The 22,244-nt window shown below is 42.3% G+C and overlaps 1 protein-coding gene across 1 annotated transcript in view; it reads right to left on the bottom strand.

The window, feature by feature from the left end:
• Positions 1 to 634: 634 nt before the first annotated feature.
• The window catches only part of LOC141148235 (guanylate-binding protein 3-like), a 46,028-nt gene continuing 24,418 nt past the window's right edge, over positions 635 to 22,244 (bottom strand). Inside the window, exons 4-11 of the mRNA XM_073635484.1 lie at positions 15,539 to 15,648; positions 13,442 to 13,629; positions 10,024 to 10,272; positions 9,064 to 9,341; positions 6,981 to 7,193; positions 6,542 to 6,644; positions 5,156 to 5,349; positions 635 to 1,075 (exon numbers count right to left, since the gene is read on the bottom strand). Of these exons, the coding sequence (XP_073491585.1) occupies positions 851 to 1,075; positions 5,156 to 5,349; positions 6,542 to 6,644; positions 6,981 to 7,193; positions 9,064 to 9,341; positions 10,024 to 10,272; positions 13,442 to 13,629; positions 15,539 to 15,648 (1,560 nt within the window). The 3' untranslated portion in view covers positions 635 to 850. The remainder of the gene's footprint in view (positions 1,076 to 5,155; positions 5,350 to 6,541; positions 6,645 to 6,980; positions 7,194 to 9,063; positions 9,342 to 10,023; positions 10,273 to 13,441; positions 13,630 to 15,538; positions 15,649 to 22,244) is intronic.

Here is a 22,244-nt window from a genome sequence, read left to right as displayed (position 1 = left end):
AAGATGGTTATATATATATTATATTTTCTTCTATTCTGTTCTATTGTTTTTCTAGTCTATTCTTTTCTATTATTTTCTGTTCTAATCTTTTCTATTCAAATTCGAATTCATTCTATATGAAATTCAAACTTCAGAAGCCACGTTCCGAAATTCGAATTTCGTATAGAATGAATTTGAAGTTGAATTGAAAAGACTATTATAGAATATAAAATAATAGAAAAGAAAAGAATAAAAAAAAAATAGAAGAGAATAATAAAAAAAAAAAATTCTATATTTATATATTCTATTGCTTTATTATTTTATATTCTATCTTATTGTTTTTTTTAGAAAAACGTTTTCTATTTTTTTCAAATTCGATTCGAATTTGTTTTCAAATTCGATTCAAATTTGTCTTCGAATTCGATTTGAATATGTTTTCGAATTCGATTCGAATATGTTTTCGAATTCATTCGTTTTTTTTCGGATTCGTTTAAATTCTTTACTTTTGTAATTCGGAAATTCGGATGCATCCGAATTTCCGAATAATGAAAAATTTGTCCGAATTTCGATTCGGAAGGAAACGAAATGCACATGCCTAACCAAGCATTGGTGATAAAGTTCCTGGATCATATGGAGAAAACAGTCTAGAGAACAGTTTCATGTTTATGTTTTGAGTTTATTTTCCTTTCTACTGCTTTCTTTTTTCATTAAGATGATGAACAGTTAAGAAGTGGGCGGGGCAGGTTTTATTCTGTCATAGTATAGAGCAGGTGGGGGAGGGGGATTTTTTGAATGAAGCTGTCTTATTATCATAGCTCTGTCTCATAATCTCTTTGGCCTGTTTTGGGGCAGACTTGTTACCTGCCCATTCTTAATTATTAAAATATTTTTTGCTTATTGTTTCTTTGAGCACTGTTCCTCCCTTTACAAGTAATCCTGGAATCACAGCAACAACAACGTCCTTGAAAGTGTCTACGATGGGTTTATACCAGGCCGGACCGCTCTGTTCTTTTTGCTCTTCCTGTATTTCTTTGATCTGCTCACGGTACATGTTGGCATGCCTCGGAAGTCCCTGGTCCATGAAAAGCTGCTGATTCTAAGAACACATCAGGAGTCAGTATGTAGATAGATAGATAGATAGATAGATAGATAGATAGATAGATAGATAGATAGATAGATAGATAGATAGATAGATAGATACAGTAGATCTATAACAACAGTTCTTTTCTGATATGTAGTCTTGATACTGTTTGGAACAAACATTTGATTGTCTACTTAGTAACGAGAACACAATAATAGATTAAAAGCCTTGTCACTAACTGTGGCCCCATATTTTCACATTTTTTCTTATACCCCATTTAATAAGCAGAATTGGCTGTTATTGTGTGCTGAATACATTTCATGATGTTGAGTGTTGATGATTTGGTAATTGTGAATTAGTGGTCTCTGGTTCCTTCCCCAGTGTTTTATGTCACTGGCCATAAGATAACTGGTATTATCAGGAGTGATGCTTGATTTAAGGAACCTTGTAGGTCCTAATGATGTGTTACACATCAAGTTTAGTTAGATTGATATGGCAATTAGACTGTTCCCAAACAAAAGATCTCCTCTACCCACTGTGGGATTTTAGGAAAATGTGGGGTGAAAAAGAGCAGCATCAAAGGAAACATTCTGTTAGTTGATTAGGTGGAAATAATTTACATTTTATGACCAGACATTCCCATTGGACTAATGGTGGAAAGCAATTAGGCATAATAGTTCATCATCAGCATGTATAGACCATTGGGACAACTCACAAAAGATTCTCCATAGATGGTATATAACTCCTTATAGGTTGCATAAATATTACCCAGCCACTTGCCCATTTTGTTGCAGAAATTGCCAACAAATAGGCAATCTTTATCATATTCTGTGGGGCTGTACTAAAATTCAAGGGTTCTAAAAGGAGATATCCTCTCTTCTTTCCTTCATAACAAGGACTAAGACAACTCTCTCACCTGCTTCATCTTTACTAAGCATTGTGATTGAGGGCAACCCCCCATCATTTAGAACAGTTGTTCTTTTCATCCTGTCTGCAGCCCAAATTGCAATTGCTAAGTTTCATGATCAGAGGGTAAAATCACCTGGGACTGTAGCTCAAGATCTAGCAGCCAATGCAACACTTAACCAGGTGTACCTGGGTATGGGTCCTTACAGATGTGTGACCGCAGGCAACGGTGGTGTGCCAGAGTCGCAGGATCTAAGGACCAACACATTCTTCCCCAGAGCCACTGGTGGTGTGGACAGCCAACAGGTTGCGGCTCTCTAGCACACCCGTGTGGGCACAGTGCTACCAAGTAACATGCTGGAGGGACATGGGGTACACACAGGAGTCTAAGCAGAGATAGACAGAAACAGGAAATACAGGAAACCACTGTCAGAAACCAAAGGGAACTGAGAACAAAGACAGGTTCAAACAACACACAGAATGAGGGAATACTCGGAACAGCAAACACCAGAGGAACAAGAGGTTCCAGCTTCAGCATGGAGATACGTTGCTCAAACGCTAAGCCACAGGTGCACCGACCTAATAATACGTACTGCAGGTTCAGGGTGGATTGGCAGGAACCTGATCAGCTCCAACGGGAGGTAAAACCCAGCGGCGGATCAATGTGCATGGAACCGTGACACAAAGGAGTGGATAACAACGATTCCTCCCAAAATTATGGAGGTGATATCCAGGTTAAATACACAATGCCTGTTAGAAAAACTGATGGCTTATAAGGAACATAGGGGTTGATTTACTAAGGGTAAAGCCAATTTGCACTACAGGTGCACTGAAAGTGCACTTGGAAGTGCAGTCGCTGTAGATCTAAGGGGAAGATCTGAAAAAAGGGGAAGCTCTGCTGATTTTATCATCCAATCATGTGCAAGCTAAAATTCAGTTTTTTTATTTTCCTTGCATGTCCCCCTCAGTTCTACAGCGACTGCACTTCCAAGTGCACTTGCAGTGCACTTGTTGTACTAAGTGGATTTGCCTTTAGTAAATGAACCCCATAGTGCTCAATCATTCCATAATCAGTGACGTGCTTGAGAAGCCATTCTCAAGCCTTGACACATCTATAAGGGGTGATATTCATTCATTGATGTTTAGACAATTCTGCCATAATGCTATACTTTCGGTATCCTGGTATTCAAAGAATTGTAACAAACTGAGTATCTGAGTATCTGATCTGAATAAAAACTTATGGTTACAAAAAAAAAAAAATTAAATTGGCATTTTATTAGCAATCGAAAGCCAGGTAACAGATACCGTCTATTACTTGTGCAGGTGAGTGGTTGGCCCACTTTCATTGTGTGTCTGTATTTCTGTTATCGAAGTCTCAATTTAGTGAAATGTTGAGGCAGCAGTTTAGTGCACATTATCAATAATGATATCCAACTACCTCACTGATGTTTCCTTTTGGCATTCATTTCCTTCTCCACCTCTATTATAATACAGCTGACAATGCACACTCAGGGCATGGCTGATGATGAGAACAAAGAGTGAAAATAAGCCTTGGGTTGCAACCAAAATTTCTAGATGCTTATAGGTGGGTCAAGCCAAGTTGTTGGAGGATGACTGCTGTCAGACAATTTAGTGGGGGATGCATGTGTCCATCACAATAAGCACCATTGGCGGCTGACGCAAGTTTTACTTTGTTCTAGTGGGGTGGAATGCCCATGTCAATCTAGGAACAACAACCATTGGTGGGTCTTGTCATCAAGGTCCTCTACTGCAATCACACAAGACTTTGTGGCCAATTTCATGTAGATGTTGACCACAGAGCTTCTGTGCACACTCCCTCACATTCTCCTGCATCTCTAATTTTCCTGTGGGTGTAGACAGTCCCCAGATCAGTTTTGTTGGGCTTGTTAGCATTTTGTTTGCTATTGCCCACTCATCAGTTGGACTACTTTTGGATGTTCTGAGTTCCCACGCCCTTCAACAGACAAGAAACAAAATAGAATTTGTGTACTCACTAATTCACTCCCTCGTTAAAATCAATTTCTTGATGTCCATTGGGGGACATAGTTCTACTTTCTATAGACTGAGGCATGGAAAAAAGTGGAGGGGTCATCCTAGGTCCCTCACTGAGCTCCAAGAAAAGGATTTCATTGGGAGTGTAACAGGGGCAGGAAGTGAGACAAAATCTCCCAAATGTGACCATGGACAGAAATAAAAATCTGACAAAAATTTGAACTCTTCCCCACTCCATCCAAAATGAAAAAAAACTCAGCTGGAGTTAGGCTTTAAAGAGAATGTGAACCCAACATTTCATATTCCTGATATGTGCCTGCAATACCATGTACATGTATGATAAAGTCTCCTGTTCTTTCTGTATTGTTTCCTTTGTGTTAAAATCACTGGTGTTCCTGCCAGTCCCTTTGTTTCCTATTAAAAACTGACCACACTAAGGAGGAGAACACACCGTGTCAGGTCTCTAGCTATGCTGGAACTCAACCTGCTCTCCTCCAATGATCAATCATGTCCTGACACGCCCCCGCTGTTTCCCCTTCTCTAGCTCTCAAGCTCCTTATGCAGCTGACAAGAGAGGGTATGTGATCCCTTATAAAAAAAATAAAAAAAATACGTTTTTAATTTTTTATATGTATACACAAACATTTTGCCTTTATTTCTATTTTAAACTGAAAGTGTTGTTTTACAAGGTGATTGTTTATAATCATTTTAAAGTGGTTGTAAAGGCAGAAGGTGCATTCTATGCATTAAGATAAAAAAAATCTTTTGTGTGCAGCAGTCCCTCTCAGCCCCCCTAATACTCACCTGAGCCCCATCTAGATCCAGCCATGTTGCAAAAGAGACTTGTCTGTCTGAGACTCCCCTCCTTGATTTGCTGAGCCAATGAGGAGATAAAGGGGGCAGTGTAGGGCCATAGCTCCATGTCTGTATGGACTCATGAAGCTGCAGCTCGGCTCGGCTTCCCCTATAGCAAGCTGCTTGCTGTGGGAGCACTCAACAGGAGGGAGGAACCAAGAGTACCGAAGAGGGACCCGAGAAGAGGAGGACCGAGGCTGCTCTGTGCAAATCCACTGCACAGAGCAGGTAAGCATACCATGTTTGTTATTTTTAATGAAAATAAATGAGACTTTAGTATCACTTTAAGCGAGACAATTGCACAATGTGTATTTGCATTACCCTCTCCTTCTGTCGCTTGACTTGCTCCAGTGCCTCATTCAATATTTTTTTGTCTTCCTCCATCTTCTGCATGAGCTGGTTAAAGGTCTTTTCCACATTGTCCCTCTCCTCTTCCATCTTCTGTTCTTGTTGAGTCTCCTGCAACTTTTGCAACTCTTCTTCCATTGCCACAATTTTTTTCCTTGCGTTTTCCTCTGACATAAAGCACAAACAAGATTAACATTGAAAAATAACATGTTTTATTATGGATCAGCATAGGGAAAAAGGAAAAATATGGCATGTACCTCTTTGGCCCTTCAATAGGAAATGGCTACATGCTCAGATTGACAAGTACGCATTGCAAAACAATAATGGTAGTGGAAACCTTGGCAGATGATATACTGAGTCTGCTGGGGAAAATTATCTTCCTGTCTGCTAACTAGGTTTCTCAGATTTGAGAACTTTGAAATGAGTGAGTTCTCATCCTCACCCATATCCAAAAGATAAGTTGGATACTATACAAAAGAAAAAAAAAACGGCACTTTTTGGCAGCTATCATACAGTCATTAGTCTGTAGTTTGGCTAAGTCAAAAAATAACACTTTTCCTGGCGGTTGACTTTCAGATATCAAATACAGTTATTTAAAATGTGCAGTGTATAAACTGTTTACATGACTATGGTATTAACCATGGCTTGTTACCTGCTATGCCAATAAAACCACCCCCCTTTCCTCTAATGAAACACCACACATAACTGGGGTAAATTGGCTGTAGCTGCCGTTTTATTAACCAAATATGTCAATAACCAAAAATTAACATAACAATAACCTTTTAATCATAACATACAGTTTATTAATGATAATGGAGCCCAAGGTCCCAATAGGCATAAATCAGAACCGTACCTGCTAGTCACTTCTAAGGCCTCCAGTCGTGAACCCCCAACTAGGAGACAACTAGCAGGTACCCATTCCAACAGGGAGCCATACCTTAGACGGGTCCCTACCAACAGGGAGCCGTACCTCAGACGGGTCCCTACACCACACCTTTTATGTGCCCATATGACCTAAAAGGACCTTGCACCCCGTCAGGTGCTCCACTTTTCCTCAGGGACGCACCAATCCCCCAAACCAACCGAAAAATTACCACAACATGTAGGGCGGGAGGGTGGGAAGCTGTTCCTGTCTTTCCCCTGCAGACTGATACAGCCTCCCTTCCTCGTCTTACGTCACTTCCCCCTCCAGGGCTCCACCCACCTAAACACCCACTACACTCCCCTGCTTCCCTAACCACGGGTTCCTAAAGCCCCATTAACCCCTGTCATGCCGGCCCTCCGTTATGGCTTTGGGTTGTACTCTGGGCCTCTCTTTTTTCAAGGAAATGAGTAAATGAGATTACATAAACCACTGACCTTCCTCTTCCTTCTGTTTCTGATTGAGAGCATTGTCCTCCTGTATAATTATAATTTCAGAACTTTGTTGGGACTTTATGAATTTCTGTAGCACCTCTTCCGCCTGTAGCACAGTAGAGAAGTATTTTGTTTGGAGTATATGGGAGCATACAAATAGTCAATCTCTCTAAAGGTTATATGCTCATAGACAAACAAAACATATCCTTGTGGTATTTACTATGTGATCCCGTGACACAATACCTTAGCAACTTATTTCTCAATATGTGTGTTCCTCATTAATAAGCAGGGGTACCCAGAAGCAAGCGAAATGGGTCACAATAACAATGATATGTGTATGTGTTAATGATAATGAGACCAAAGGGCATAATACAATCAAGAATTGAAGTCTGTAATTTTATGATACATTCAAACAATTTTTATATGATGTAAGTCCACCAACCTTTACACCCTTTCCACTTTGCATATTGTACTTCTTTTCTATGGCTTTCAAGCCGTCCTTGAACTTTGCATGTCCTCCCTGGGTGTGGTATGCTCCCTCCTTCAAAGCTTTGTCAAAGTCCGCTGAATGCTTCTTAATGAGAGCCTGACATACCTCCCGAGACTTTGCCTCATTCATGACACTGAATTCCTCTTTCTTCTTCTGTATGTTTTCCTGATGGTGGGGAGATATACGGACATTGGTCATGTTAAGTGTTGTGATTTAGTGCCTCCTCTAAACCATTATTTTTGGTAACCCCGATGGGATTTCAACAGTGGAGCTTTAAGGCAAACAAACGTTGGTCCTAAAAGGAATATCTCTTTTCTAGAACTATTTATACAAAATATTTTCTTTTTGTGTTTCTGGTTTCTACAGATTAATACAATTTTGAAAAAGTTCAATCACTTACGGTTCAATCAAACTTTTAAAAAAATTGCAAACCTCAGAAATGCCCCTTTTTTACTGGAAGCTCCATTAATTCAAAAGTAATCCAAACAAAACTCCAATTAAAACTGTATTACAGAACAGCAAATGTTGTATAATTGTGTAAATCGATTTGGGAAGCTCATTGCAGCCCTGCCTGATGAAATAATAGGGCCAAAAAACAGCTTAAAGTGGTTGTCATCCTATGCATGAATGTAAAAAACCTTCTCTGTGCTGCTCACCCCACAGTGGTGGCTGGTGCTGAATTTTTTTTTTTTTGGGGGGGTAAACACCCCCCCCGGGGAAGGTTGGGGGATGGCAAATAACCACCCCCCAGGAAGGCGGCGATCCGTGCCTTAACTTCCGATGACTAGGCGGTGCTGGATCCTGGAAGTGGCTGTTGCTGCCCCTTCGCACGCTGCCCTTCGCTCCAGCTAGGGACAGGTCGCCGATTCTGAGGGAACACCATTGAACTCCCTGGCCAATCAGGTCTCAGGACCCGCTTTCTGATTGGCTGGAAGGAGAAGCAGGAACACATTAGCATATATTAACACGCAACTGGGTGGGCTCAGGGTGCAGTGCCCTGCGGCCCAAGCCCACCCTTTTTTGAAGGCAATTAGAGCCTCATCATGTGCTTCTAAAAAAAACCATTGAAATATATGCATGTGGCAGCCTGCATGTAGCTTAGGGGCCGGGCGCATGGATTAGGGGGGGAGCGTGCCCCTGTGCCCCTAATGGAGCAGCCGTCACTGGTCCCCCTATTACTCACCTGAGCCCTCTCTCAATCCAGCAATGTGCACAAGAGCCTCAGCTGTCACAGGACTCACTCTCCTCATTGGCCGAGACAGCAGCAGGAGCCATTGGCTCCCACTGCTGTCAATCGCAGCCAGTGAGGACAGAGCGAGGGGCGGGGCTGAGCCGTGGCTCTATATGTCTTGCGGACCCATAGAGCAGGGCTCGGGAGAGAGCACACACCAGTGACCCCATAACATAATAGCTTGCTATTGGGGGTCATTGTCATGGTTAAGGATCCAGGAGCACCGGCGGGGAACTGGGGGAATGTTTTTGCACAGAGCAGGTAAGTATGATAGGTTTGTTATTTATTTTATTATTTTTTAAAGCCAAACCTTTAAGTCACTTAAAAAAAAAAAAAATCTATCAGGAATATGAAGATAGAGGGATGGGACCTGATGGAATTGGTAGTCAAGCTAAGGGTGATCAGGCAACAGCAGAAGCCGATATAACGCAGACAAAGTCTTTGGTCTGTTTCTTTTTTTTTTTTTTCCCCTTAAAAATGATCTCACAAACTTTGATTTTGCTGTTACTATTGTTGAGTTTACCTCTGTGGAAAAATATCAGTAATATAGGAAGTGAAGATAAATCTCTCTAATGGAGCCTGGATAGCAGGTTTCAATCTTTCCCTCTCTATCCAACATGTAAACAATACATTTCGCCTAGCTATGGATTTTAAATGAATAAATCAATATTTTACCTGCCCCCCTCCCCCCTTGTCTATCTGATGAAAATAGTATATCACAAGTCAGACTTTACATAAAACAAAAAGCTAATTTAGCTGCTTGCTATTTGTTTTTTTTAAACCAATAAAAAAAATATATCTTACCATATATTCCCGAAGAAACTGCTGATCCTTATCATTGAAGGACCTTTTCAGAAATATTTTCCGAGCTTCATCCTCATACTGACTGCTCAGAGTCATGAAGTCATCAAGAGTTTCTGTGGGAAACCCAACTGTCTTCATCTTATCCTCATAGTGCTGCGTTGCTTCCTGGACGGCCGCTTTGTTCTCCATCTCAGCTAAAGAAAGCGCGGCGTCCTCCATGCAGGCAAACTTCGAGGAGCTTACAGCTTCAGTGTAAATTTTAGCCAGCTCACCCAACCCTGAGATGAGGAGACAAATGGATGACTTTTTTTTTTTTTTTTGCATCCAAATGTCATGTTTGCTAAATCCCTTATAACTTAGCGAAACTAATTTAAATAACAAGAAATAACCATGGATACTGTAATGTTGTGATGAGTCACTAAAGCAGACCAGGGTGTGACATAATTTTTTTTTAACATACCAGGGATCGCACTTGCAATAGGATTATTGAATTGAATTGAATTTTTTATTGAATTCTATTGAGTGGAGAAGGATTTGCATATTTTGCAGTTAGGCTAATTTTGTCAAATTTTTAGGCAATCTCTTGGAAAAGTTGGATGAAATGTTTTAATAACACCAAGACCATTGCTCATCTGCAGAATTTACAGTTTTTTTTCAGAAAATGTGATATATATTAGGGATATATAAATGTATAATAATAATAGTATGTGACTGTGGGGGGGACATTAGAGTATAAGCTCCTCTGGTGCAGAGACTGAGACTGGCTTAGTGTTCTCTGTACAGCACTGTGGTATATGTCAGAGCTATAAAAACAATAGAAATAATAATTTGTGATTGACTGTGGTGGGGGCATTAGAGTGTAAGCTCCTCTGGTGCAGAGACTGATGTGAATGATTTAGCCTCCCACAGACGAACCCCTTTATGTACAATGGGTTTGGAAGAAACATTTGATGAACTCACTGTGTCCGGTCACTATGACTGTTTCATTCACTCTCTTTGTATCAGCATTTTTCCAGATGTAGTCACAGAATTCTTTGCACTGATCCACAAAGTTCTTATTGAGCTCATCATCTGGGACTTCCTCCAGTCTCTGAAGAAATTCTTTATTGGTGGTGGGAAAATCAAACACAAAGCATTTCCGGTTTCCAAAATACATTTGGAGGCAAATTCTGGGATTATTGTATGCCATATTCCTCGGTGACATTTCAGCTGTGTACATGGATTAAGAAATGTAGATAAAGATAGGTGTTTAGGTAGGTGTTAGTTGATTTACTGTTAACTGTTGACATCTGCTGACATTGTGTCTTCCTGCCCCCCCCCCACCCCAACACCACCATCAAAGAGTTACCACCTTTCCAAGTGCAGTGTGAGTTGTTTTCTTGCAGCACTTGTCCTGTTAGCAGTGGTGTGGTGAGGTTGGCAAGCCCTGGGCATACAAGGTATGCCCCACAAAATCCTAATCTTTAGAATTTGGACATACCTTGTACGCGCTGAGATTACCCTACCACACCTAATCTGTTACTGTAATCATCTTTATCCTGTATCCTAGTTTGTGTATCAACAACACTGCAAATAACAGCTACGGGCTTTAATTATAAGCACATGGCAACAATATTGTTACAATGTATTATGTTCTGCTACTTTTTTTTTTTTTCAAATATTTTATTTAACCAGAAAGGCAGTTTCCATGTCAACAAAACAATAATAGAGAGTTAGTGATATACCAGTACACAAAATATAGGCATACGCCTCTTGAGAATGTCCGTGTGATGGAACGCATTGGGCGGTACCGGATGTGATGCCATCAAGCACACTGCACCTGGAAGTGATGCTGCATACAGGAAGGAAGTAGAAAGGAGCCAGCAAGTGGTATTACACAGGTTACATTACACAGAATGACAAGAGGATTGCACTGAAGCGTAGTTTAATGTACCATATTGTCTATACTCCTTGGTGCGAGGAAAAATATAAAAAAGACAAGACATGAAAGGGGAGAAGAGGGGGCATAGGAAAGAAAGAAGGGAGGGGAATGGATAGTGGTTGGGGGGAAAGAGGGGGGTGGAGGAGGGAAGGTTGTAAAAGAAATATACTAACTGTGGGTGTGTCCCAGCAGGGGGGCATCACTAAGCAACCTTTGTTCAGCAGCTTATACATCAAAAACAGCTTTCCTCTCTTCAGAGTAGACAACCATATTCCACAATGTCCAGGTTTTGGAATACCGTTCACACTTATGCTGTGCTGTAAGGACTAAGTCATCTATCTTATTTATTTCTTTCACCTTGTTAAGTCAGAGACCAATGGTCGTGGCTACGGGTGCTTTCAAATAAGAGGGATGCAAGATTTGAGGGCTTTGAGGAGGCGATGAATTAAATATAATTCGTAAATTTTATCTGGGATGTCAGAAACATGGAGAAAAAAAAAGGTCGGGTCATCCAGAACTACATGATCTGTAAGTTTTTGGACAATCCTCCAGACCTCTCTCCAGTAATAATCAAGTTCAGGGCAGGACCAAAAGATATGTAGCATTGTTTCCCGCTCCTCCTGGTATCTCCAACAATGATTGGTAGTGTTTGGGAAGAATTTATGTATGGCAAATTTATGTATCATGTAATGATACCAACACGTCAGAATATTAAAACTGGTTTCCTGGATCCTCATGCAAATTGAGGATTTGAGGGTGAACCTGATAATATTGTTCTGTTGGTCTGGAGTAAATGTACGGTCAAAGTCAGCTTCCTATTTTGTTATAAAGAGTAGTTGGTGGTCCTCGGGGGCGGGGAGGGGGGTGTGTTCAATTGATTATAGGCTTTGGAAAGTACTTGGGGAAAAACCCCTTTGTTGGAACAGTAATCCTCAAAGGTTGTGAGATGGTGACTAAAGATAGGTGGAGAAGGTAAAGAATGCAAAAAGGGATGTAGTTAAAGGGCCCTCCAAAAGTCTAAGTGAAATGGACCAGTAGGGCTCACTAATGAAGACGGAGAAGGCCAAAGGTCCACTGACAGGAAGTGAGAATCCTGGTAGTGACTGAAGTCATGTAAGGCTGAAAAAATCATGTCGTGGAAACCTGGGGAGGGTTGTGGATTTCCCAGCACTGGGAATAATGGAGAGTCTCAGGAAGAAAGACAGGTATGTACAAAAAGCTGAGAGCATATTCATGTCTTGGGTCCTGTTAATGGATGTGTTTTCAAAGAAAAGAGCGTGGTAAGGCCTCGTAGCAACCATAGTGCTCTAGGAAATGGAACACTTGTTCTACTGCTTTTATGTAGAGTAGATCAAAGGCTGGTCGGCATTTTTTAATTCAACCTATCAATTTTATATTCTATGGTCTAGCTCCAGAGTTGGGGTTGGTTTACTAAAACTGGAGCACACAGAATCTGGTGCAGCTGTGCATGGTAGCCAATCAGCTTCTAACTTCATTATGTTTAATTACGCTTTGACAATAAAATCTGGAAGCTGATTGGTTTCTATGCAGAGCTGCACCAGATTTCTACAATCCTCAGTTTTAGCAAATGAACCCCCTTGACTTGAGCCTTTTTCCTTTTTTTTTGCAGATTGTGTAAGCTGAAGTCTAGGCATGAGTATTTTGCATAGTTACATCGATCCAACGTGGACCCAATGTAACTTCATTTTCTATACCTGTGGGATCTCCATGGAAGCTGAAGTCACTAACTTGGCACAGGCGCCATTCAAAGAGCACTTTGCACATTTTTGCAATGAGTGCAAAGCATTCTCTGATTGGATGAGGCAGGGAGGTGGGTGGTGACATCATAATCTCCACCTCGTCCAATCAGAGAAAGCATTTCATTCTTTGAGTAAAGGCAAAGTGTTCTCTGAATGGCATCCGTGCCCACCGTCTTCTTGTGTTAACAGTGCAGCAGGGCAGTCGTTCAGCATAGAATCTGGAAGCTAGTGGAGATCACTGTAGAAGTGTTGTAGTAGTGGGCCTTCCACCATAGCTTCCATGGGGATCTCACAGGTATGGCACATACTGTACATACTTACATTGGTACAAGCTGAGCAAATGTAACTTTGCCAAAAAACCATACCTAGAATTCAGCTTTAGTTTGGCTGAGCCCAACCAAAACTGCATTGTAATATTTGGAAAGTAATACATGTAATGTGCAACCAGTTCAGGCCCTGAATATCTCACCAAAAAATTTCAACCACAGCTTCAGTAACGCAATTTGTATAAATATTTTACTTGACTGGTGACTGGTAAGTCAAATTTTTTGTTCCTTCAAAAGTTTTTAGGTGTCACTGACATTTTCCTGCCCACCAGACAGATCCATACTGATTGTCTTTTACAGACTGTCCATTATCTATTTTCTCACACAGGTGTCTGGGCTGCTTTAGAGCATGGATAATACAGAATACATACGCTGTTTAAGCTTTAAAGCATTCTCCAGGTAGCCATCTGCTGACACCTGTCCCCCTTCGATCTGCAGACTCAGATGGAAGTCTCTCACTGCCCAAATAAAAATGGGGAAATGTCTTGAAAATTTCTGCTCCTCTTCTTCATTGTCCTTTGATTTCACCTTTATTATTTCAGTGAGCTCCCCTACAAATCTATCAAAGGTTATTAAGGAGATATAGAAAAGAAAAAATAACAGTGCCGAAAAGCCTGGTAGCAATACATTTAGTGTACAGAATAATGCATAGGGAAAGTCCATGAAGCAATAGGAATGGTCGGGGTCAAAAACACTGAAGGCTTCTGCAGTACTACTTTAGAGGCAGGAAATCTGGCAAAAGCCGGCCATAGTCGACTTTACCCTATCTCTGTCTTTTGCTGGCGATATCAGCTCTCCCACCCACCCCTCCCACTGGGAGAACACAATGGGGTTGATTTACTAAAGGCAAATAGAATGTGCACTTTTCAAAGTGCAGTAAATGAGCAAGAGCTCTGCTGACTTCCATCATCCAATCACATGCAAGCAAAAATTCAGTTTTTTTTATTTAGCTTGAATGTGATTGGTTATTCTTTGCATTGTGAAGCTTTAACTCATTTACTAAGCTCTGGAGCAACTGCACTTGCAGAGTGCAACTGCATTTTGAAAAGTGCACAGTCTACTTGCCTTTAGTAAATCAACCCCAATGACTTAGCGGGAGGGTTTCCCCTGTTAACACTAACTGTGTTGATGGGGGAATGGAGCGAAGAGAAAGAAATTTGCTCCATCTATGGCAGGCCTAACTCTCGTTGGTAACCATGTAAAGAGGTAAAAAGACCCTTCCCTTTGTCATTTTACATTATTATAAGAATACAAAGAAATACTTTTTTTGCATGGAGGGACACTTAGAATAATAATTGGTCAAAATGTAACCAGTTAAAGTAAAACTAAAGGTAAACATTTTAGTTTTGGATTGTGTGTGAAACTGACAAGCAGACTCCTTCCTGTCAGGTGAAATCATTCTGGTGGTTGTGTTGCTGCACAATTGCTCACACACACCCCAAGACCAGAGTCCCTCTGCACTGCCACACCCTGCCATTTTTTCTGGGCTCCGCTTGTCCATCTGGGGGCCCAGGACAGACATGGTGGGTGTTAGCAGCTGGAGGGGAAGGAGAAGAGAGGACACACATCCACTCTTCTCCCCTTCTTGCTATGACCCAGAAAGTGACGTCTATGATGTCACTTCTGGGTCAGCTTAGCCAGAAAGCAATGTTGTGCAATGCGATCTGCATTGCAAAACATTCAGTGGAGCACAGGGGAGACGAGGGGTCTTTTAGACCCTGCATGTCTCATTAAAGAGAACCTGGCACCTAAAAATCATCACATAGGAGACTTTTTGTCCCCTATGTGATGAAAAAAATAAGTTAAGTAAAAAAAATTAGGTTTTTTGCCCCCTACCCCCAGATATATGCACATATGAACCTAAACATATGTGTCGGGGACACCTATGCATGAAAGCGTTAATTGCGATACACATGTTACTGTAGAAATCGCCACGCACGCCGGAGTGAGATCAATAATTCTAACTGATACCTATAGGGGGCATTTGAAGCGTCGCATATAAATTATATAGGGTACTGAAGTACTGAATTTTGTCGCCATTTTACGGGTGCACACAAATTTAAGGTTCTATGTGTTGGGTATCTATTTACTAGGCACAACCTCATCTTTTATATTTTACCATCATTTGAGCAGTTTATTGCGTTTGTTTGCCCTAAATCTCAATTTTGTGTGTTTCTTACTGAAATTTTGCGGTAATAATGTGTGACATAAAGAAATTGGAACTACCACCAATTTATTCTCGAGGGTGTCTGCAAAAAAAAAAATGCAAAAACGCCTCTAGTGTAGGAAAATCTCCCCAAAGGGGTACAGATTGCAAAAAGAAAAAAAAAGTAGCTGAATACTCCTCTTGAAAGTTAAAAAAGAGATATAATATTTTTTTGTATCCATTTTTCTGTCCTTTCTCTCCAATTTCATTAAGATCAATGAGCAATATAAAACCACCAGTACCCTAGGATGAAAAAGGATACTTTAATTTATCTACTGCATCCTGGTCGATTGTTCCTTTGCTGTTGTACACCATGGCACTGCTTAGCAGGAGAGCGAGGGTAAAAATCCAGATATCATTTTTGCCATCCCCCTAAAAAGAGGCAGAAACAAATTCACGTGAAGGTAAGACAGGATTACTGAAATGGAAGCTTCCTGCACTTTCCTGGTGACCGGAACCAGCACTGTGGCTCTTCATGCAACGTTACAGTTGGTGGTATTCTTTTTTGCTCAGAATGATAGAGTGACAGCATGGTGGGGGTAGGAGGTCAAAGCTGCTGATCCTTTAAAAATGAAACATCCTATTGTTGTATTAGAGCTTCCTTGGGAGCCCTGTATATTGGGGCCCTCTAATTTGCAAATGAAAACCATCTGTGTCTAACACTAAACTTTCTGCCTCCTTCACCTCTCTGTTGGTCAATCACTTTGAAAGGTGGCCTCTTACATCAATAGTGAGTTGTGGAAGAAGTTAAAGCTAATTTTCGATCCATGTGTGGCCACTTCAGTTCAACAGAAGTCAATCTACCAATACATTTCTGTTCAACCGCCCTGTTGGATAAAAGCCACCAATGGCTGCAGGGCTGATTTGCAGTCTTTTGATAAGAAACAAATGGGTATCTGGTCACTGCCAAAGAAAACGTACTAATGCAAAAAAATAAATGTAAACACCATTCAGCAGGGAAAGAATCTTTTCATGTGACTTAAAGGACAACAAAAAAATACAGAATTGATTTAAATAACATACTTTTTGTTTGTTTGTTTGTTTGTTTGAATGTCTTTCCCTAAAGGGAAAGTATAGCATCTAAAAAAAAAAAAAAAAAAACTCTTTGTGCCCGTGCTATAGCCCAAAGACGCCACAGCATGGGCCTAAATTGCCAGGAGGGGGACCATGTACGTTCTAACTTGCATGTGATGCCTGCACACCACCTACGGGGCACACGCGGCCTCGCTCTGTGATCAGCGAGTCCATGAGATATGAGGCCGCTCCCAGCCCCTTACCACGTGATCAGCTGTCAGCCAATGACAGATGATCACGTGATGTAATTGGAAGCCAGTAATCTGCTTTTTCCCCCCTCATGCTGACAGCGTGAGGCAAAAAAAAAGCAGATTACCATTTGGAGTAAACGGGACATCGGTCTCGCACACTCCAGACTCACTGCTGCTAAGCAGTGCCCACCAGTGTCACATACCAATGCCCACCAGTGCCACCTACCAGTGCATATCAGCACTGCTAATCAGTGCCCACCAGTGCCACCTACCAGTACCCAACAGTGCCAGCTATCAATGTCCACCAGTGCCACCTATCAATGCCCATCAGTGCTGCCAATCAGTGCCCATCAGTGTCACTTATCAGTGGTCATCAGGGCTGCCTATCAGTGCTGCCTATCAATGCCCATCAGTGCCACCTATCAGTGCCCATCTGTGCCACCTATCAGTGCAGCCTCATCAGTGCCTTCTGATCAGTGCCTTCTGATCAGTGCCCACCAGTGTCATTATCAGTGCCACCTATCAGTGTCACCTACCAGTGCTCATCACTGCCACCTATCAGTGCCCATCAGTGTCACCTATCAGTTCCACCTATCAGTACCCATCAGTGCCGCCTATCATTGCCCTTCAGTGCCACCTATCAATGCACATCAGTGCCACCTATTAGTGTCCATCAGTGCCAGTTATCAGTCCAGCCTCATCAGTGCTTTCTGATCAGTGCCCACCAATGCCACCTCATCAGTGCCCATCAGTGCTGCCTTATTAGTACCCATCAGTGCAGCCTATCAATGAAGGAGAAATATTACCAGTTTGCAAAAAAAAAAAATTTTTTCCAAAATTGTCGGTCTTTTTTTGTTTGTTTATCAAAAAATTAAAAAAAAACAGTTGTGATTAAATACCACCAAAAGAAAGCTCTATTTGTGTGAAAAAAAATTATAAAAATGTCATATGGGTACAGTGTTGGATGACCAATTGTCATTCAAAGAGTGACAGCGCTGAAAGCTGAAAATTGGTCTGGGCAGGAGGGGGGTAAACAGTATGTGTCCAGTAAGCAAGTGGTTAAATATGGCCAGTTGGTTCACCCATTCACTAGCAAACAGGCTTGACTCAAATTGAACACACATTCAATCCAAACCTGAAGCTCATCCCAAGAAAAATTTAGCAACATTTCTGTTTACCTTTGCACAAGCACATCCAGTTGTCTGCACACATTTTAAGAATTTCCTGGTACTTCCAAAATTCGGGTGCTCTATTGTATAAATAACAAACAGAGATGACAAAACTAATAACTAGGGATGAGCTTTCTGTTCAGGTTGAACATGAGTACGACTCGAACATTAGCTGTTCGCCGTTCGTCGAAAACCGAACATTATGGGCCGCTCGTGCCAAATTCGAGCGGCACGTAACGGCCCATAATGCACTGCCGGGAACGCAGTGTGTTGCTGTATGATGATTGGCCAAAGAATGCACCATGACCTGCATGCTTTGGCCAATCCCAGCGCCCTCAGCTAAGAGAGCCATAATTGGCCAAAGGCAGGGTGCCTTTGGCCAATTATGGCTCAGGGGGACTAAGTCCATGCCCCACACCATACAAGGCTGCCTGCATGACGGCCCCGTGTAGTGTGTTGTTGGCATGGACGGGGAGAGACTGTCATTTAGATTGAGCAGGCAGGCAGGTTATTCAGTTATATATATATATATATATATATATATATATATATATATATATATATATATATATATATATATATATATATATATTCACTGTATCCAGTTTAGCTATTTCTAACTGCAGTCCATTCCTGGTGTACTTTTTCTGAAATACTCCAGGCCGTGTAGTAGTGCAGTAGCTACTACTTTTCTGGTGGTGTACACAATACAGTACACCCATAGTTGTTATTACATTTCTGTTGCTGTACACAGTACCGTGCACCCCTAGTGCAGTTGCTACTACTTTTCTAGTGGTGTACACAGTACACAATACAAACAGTGCACCCATAGTTGCTATTAGACTTCTGGTGGTGTACACAATACCGTGCACTCCTAGTGCAGTTGCTACTACTTTTCTGGTGGTGTAAACAATACAGTACACCCATAGTTGTTATTACACTTCTGTTGGTGTACACAGTACCATGCACCCATAGTGCAGTTGCTACTACTTTTCTGGTGGTGTACACAGTACACAATACAGTGTAGTGTGGTGTTGCAAAACAAAATCCCCATCATGTCCGGAAGGCCACCAAGGAGAGGCAGACGCTCACAGGCCACTAAAAGAGGGCAAGCAGCCTCTGTGTCTACAGTCCACAGTGCTGATCATGGACATGGTGCATCTTCTGCAGGTGGCCGTGGAGCACGCTTGTCCTTTTGTTCTGCTGCTGGGACAGGGGCAGAAAAATTGGGCCTTTGGTGGTGGTGGTGGTGCCACAACACTGTAACCCCTCACAGATACTCTTGAACAGGCCCTGCTGTGAAATATTAGATCAAAAATTGTAATTACATGCCCCTGTTAAACAGGGACAGAAAAATTGGGCCTTAGGCAGTGGTGGTGGTGCCCTAAACCAAAAATATTGTTGAAAGCTAACATCATCAAGATTGAGGAGGAATAGGATAGTCGCTCAGCATAAGCAGTCTTCAAAGGATCCCACATCCATAGAAAAATCAATCAGTTACATCAGCATCAGGTGCTTGATAGCTGCTGCTGATCCAAGACTGATTGATTTTTGTGAATGTGAGCCTATTAACGGAGTCTGTGGACAGGCGCACTCTATGATCCATTACAAACCCTTCAGCAGCACTGAATGTACATTCAGAAAGAACGCTGGATGCAGGACAGGCCAGCAGCTCAATTGCATGTTGAGCCAGTTCTGGCCAGTGGTCCATTCTCAAGACCCAGTAACCCAGTGGATGCTCTGTTAGAAAGGTCTCCAAGTCTGCTCTTGCCCCTAGATATTCCTGTACCATGTAATGCAGATGCTGGCAATGGTTGCTTGAATCGATCAGACCTTGGTGCTGAGGACTGAAAAATTGTCTAAAGCCATTGGTCAGTCGGCCACCTTCTCCACTACTCTTCCTCTGACTGCACGATGCCTCAGCAACACGTTGTCCAGCACCAGGAAATTGTAACCTCACAGGGTCTAGAAATTCATTGCACAAACCTTTCTTCAAGGTCTCCTGAAGATGTTTCATCCTTTGCTCCCTCTGTGAAGGCAGGATGAGTTCTGCAACCTTACCCTTGTAACGTAGATCAAGAAGGGTTGCCAGCCAGTAATGATCGCTCTCTTTGATACCACAAATCCTAGGGTTCTTACGCTGCATGGCCTCCCTGATTCTGCAAAGCCTGCAAAAGATTGCAGAGGCATTCGATTCTGAGTCTTCTGGGTCACTAAGGATCACATGATCTGTAACAACTTCCTCCCAGCCACGTACAACTCCTTGTGTTTCTGGGGACTGAAAATGATCCCTTGAAGACTGCTGCTGAGTGTTATCCTCCATGTCCATGCTGACACAATCCTCCTCCTCCACCTCCTCCTCTTCTTCCTGTGTGTTTGGCTGGACTGCAGGAAGAATATCTGGATAAAGGGGGCCTTGAAAGGTAAGGAAGTCCTCCTCTTCCTCCCGCTGTTCTGCCTTGTCCATTATTCCATGAAGCGTGTGCTCCAACAGGAAGACAAGAGGGACAGTATCATTGATGCATGCATTGTCGCTGCTCACCATCCTCGTGGCCTCATCAAATGGTGACAGGACAGTGCATGTATCCTTGATCAGTAGCCACTGGTGTGACAAAAGAAGCCAAGCTCCCCTGACCCTGTCCTGTGCCATACTCACACAGGTACTCATTGATGGCCCTCTGCTGCGTGTACAGCCTCTGCAGCATTGCCAACATTGAGTTCCACCTGGTGGATGAGGCAGTTGGTGGGCAGGTTGCATTCCCTTTCAATGTCAGCCAGCTGAGCACTGGCATTGTATGACTGTTGGAAATGACCACAGACTTTTCTTGCCTGCCTCAGGAGATCTTGTAAGACTGGGTACTTGCTCAAGAACTGCTGCACCACCAAATTCAGGATGTGTGCCAAACATGGAACATGGGTCAAGTGTCCCTGTTGGAGGGTGGAGAGAAGGTTGATGCCATTGTCGCATACAACCATTCCTGGCTGAATCTGGCGTGGCGTCAACCAGCTCTGAGCCTGCCCCTGCAGAGCTGACAGAATCTCTGCCCCAGTGTGGCTCCTGTCCCCTAAGCAGTGGTTTAACCTTAAAGTACGTAGAGGGTTCTTTACTGTAAGGGCGGCAAGGATGTGGAATTCCCTTTCACAGGCTGTGGTCTCAGCGGTGGGGCATCGATTCGTTTCAAGAAACTATTAGATAAGCACCTGAACGACTGCAACATATACAGTGTATAATGTAATATTGACGTATAATCACACACATAGGTTGGACTTGATGGACTTGTGTCTTTTTTTAACCTCATCTACTATGTATCTGTGTAACTCATGCACCGCTTGGCATCTTTTTGCCTGAGTGCTTGTGTAGCCCCTTGAATGCTTACGGAGCACCGCTGGTTCAGAGAACAAATCTGCAGAAGAGGCCATAGAAGAAGAAGAGGAGGGGTGGAGGAGAGAGCTGTGGCAGAATCACCGCTAGCATTTTGGAGGTGTGGTGGCGGAACAAGCTCCAATAATACTGAACCCTGTCCTGAATCCTTCCTAGCTGCCAGCAGAATTACCCAGTACGCAGTGAAGGGAAGGTAACATCCCTGCCCATGCCTGCTAGACCATGAGTCTACAATAATATACACCTTACTGCTGACCGCCCTGTCCAACAAGACAAAAACATTGCCTTCCACATGCCGGTAGAGAGCTGGAATGGCCTTCCATGAAAAGAAATGGCATTTTGGAACCTGCGACTGAGGTACAGCACATTCCACAAATTCACGAAAGGGGGCAGAGTCTAAAAGCTGAAAAGGCAGTAGTTGCAGTGCTAGCACTTTGGCCAAGCTAGCATCCAGACGCTGAGGTTGTGGAAGGCTGGGACAGAATTTCTTTTTACGGTTTAGCAACTGGGGTAGGGAAATTTGCCTGCTAAAATCAGATGGTGGTGTACTGCTAGCAGATTGGCTGTAAGTACTTGGGACACCTATTGCTATACCTTCATTCCTCTCAGTGCAGGTTTTCGAGAGGACTGGAGGTATAATAGGGTTGGAGATCCCAAATGAGGAGCAAGGAGAAGTCTGCCTTTTTCTTTGATGTGGGTCTTTCAAGTGCTGTTGCCAACGGACTTGTTGCCTTATGAGTTTATGTGATATCTACATTAATAGCTGTAAAACATTGGAATTATGAATATATTTAATTTAGCTTTTATCTATGTAGGGCGGAACATATTATCTTCACAGAAATCTCTGGTAGACCAGACAAGTCGGTGCCTAGCCTTGTGTATACAAACAATGGGATCCAAACCTCATTGTTTTACACATACTCACTTCAAAGGATCCCATGCTGGGATATGCAATAAAGGGAGGCCAACCCATAATCAATACTTAACTTCCTGGGAAAATTTAAGTTAAGCTCCTGCTCAGAATAGTCACAAGGATTTGCATTAAAGGGGGCTGACTTATGCAAAGTATAGGGATTGGAGATGTAGCCAGTCCTTAACCAGGAATAGAGAAGCTCACCAATCAGAGCCACACTATGCCAATCAATGAGTCAT

Source organism: Aquarana catesbeiana, linkage group LG06 (assembly GCF_042186555.1).
Source record: "Aquarana catesbeiana isolate 2022-GZ linkage group LG06, ASM4218655v1, whole genome shotgun sequence".
Taxonomy (NCBI): Eukaryota; Metazoa; Chordata; class Amphibia; order Anura; family Ranidae; genus Aquarana; species Aquarana catesbeiana.
This window is presented reverse-complemented; position numbering and strand designations above follow the sequence as displayed.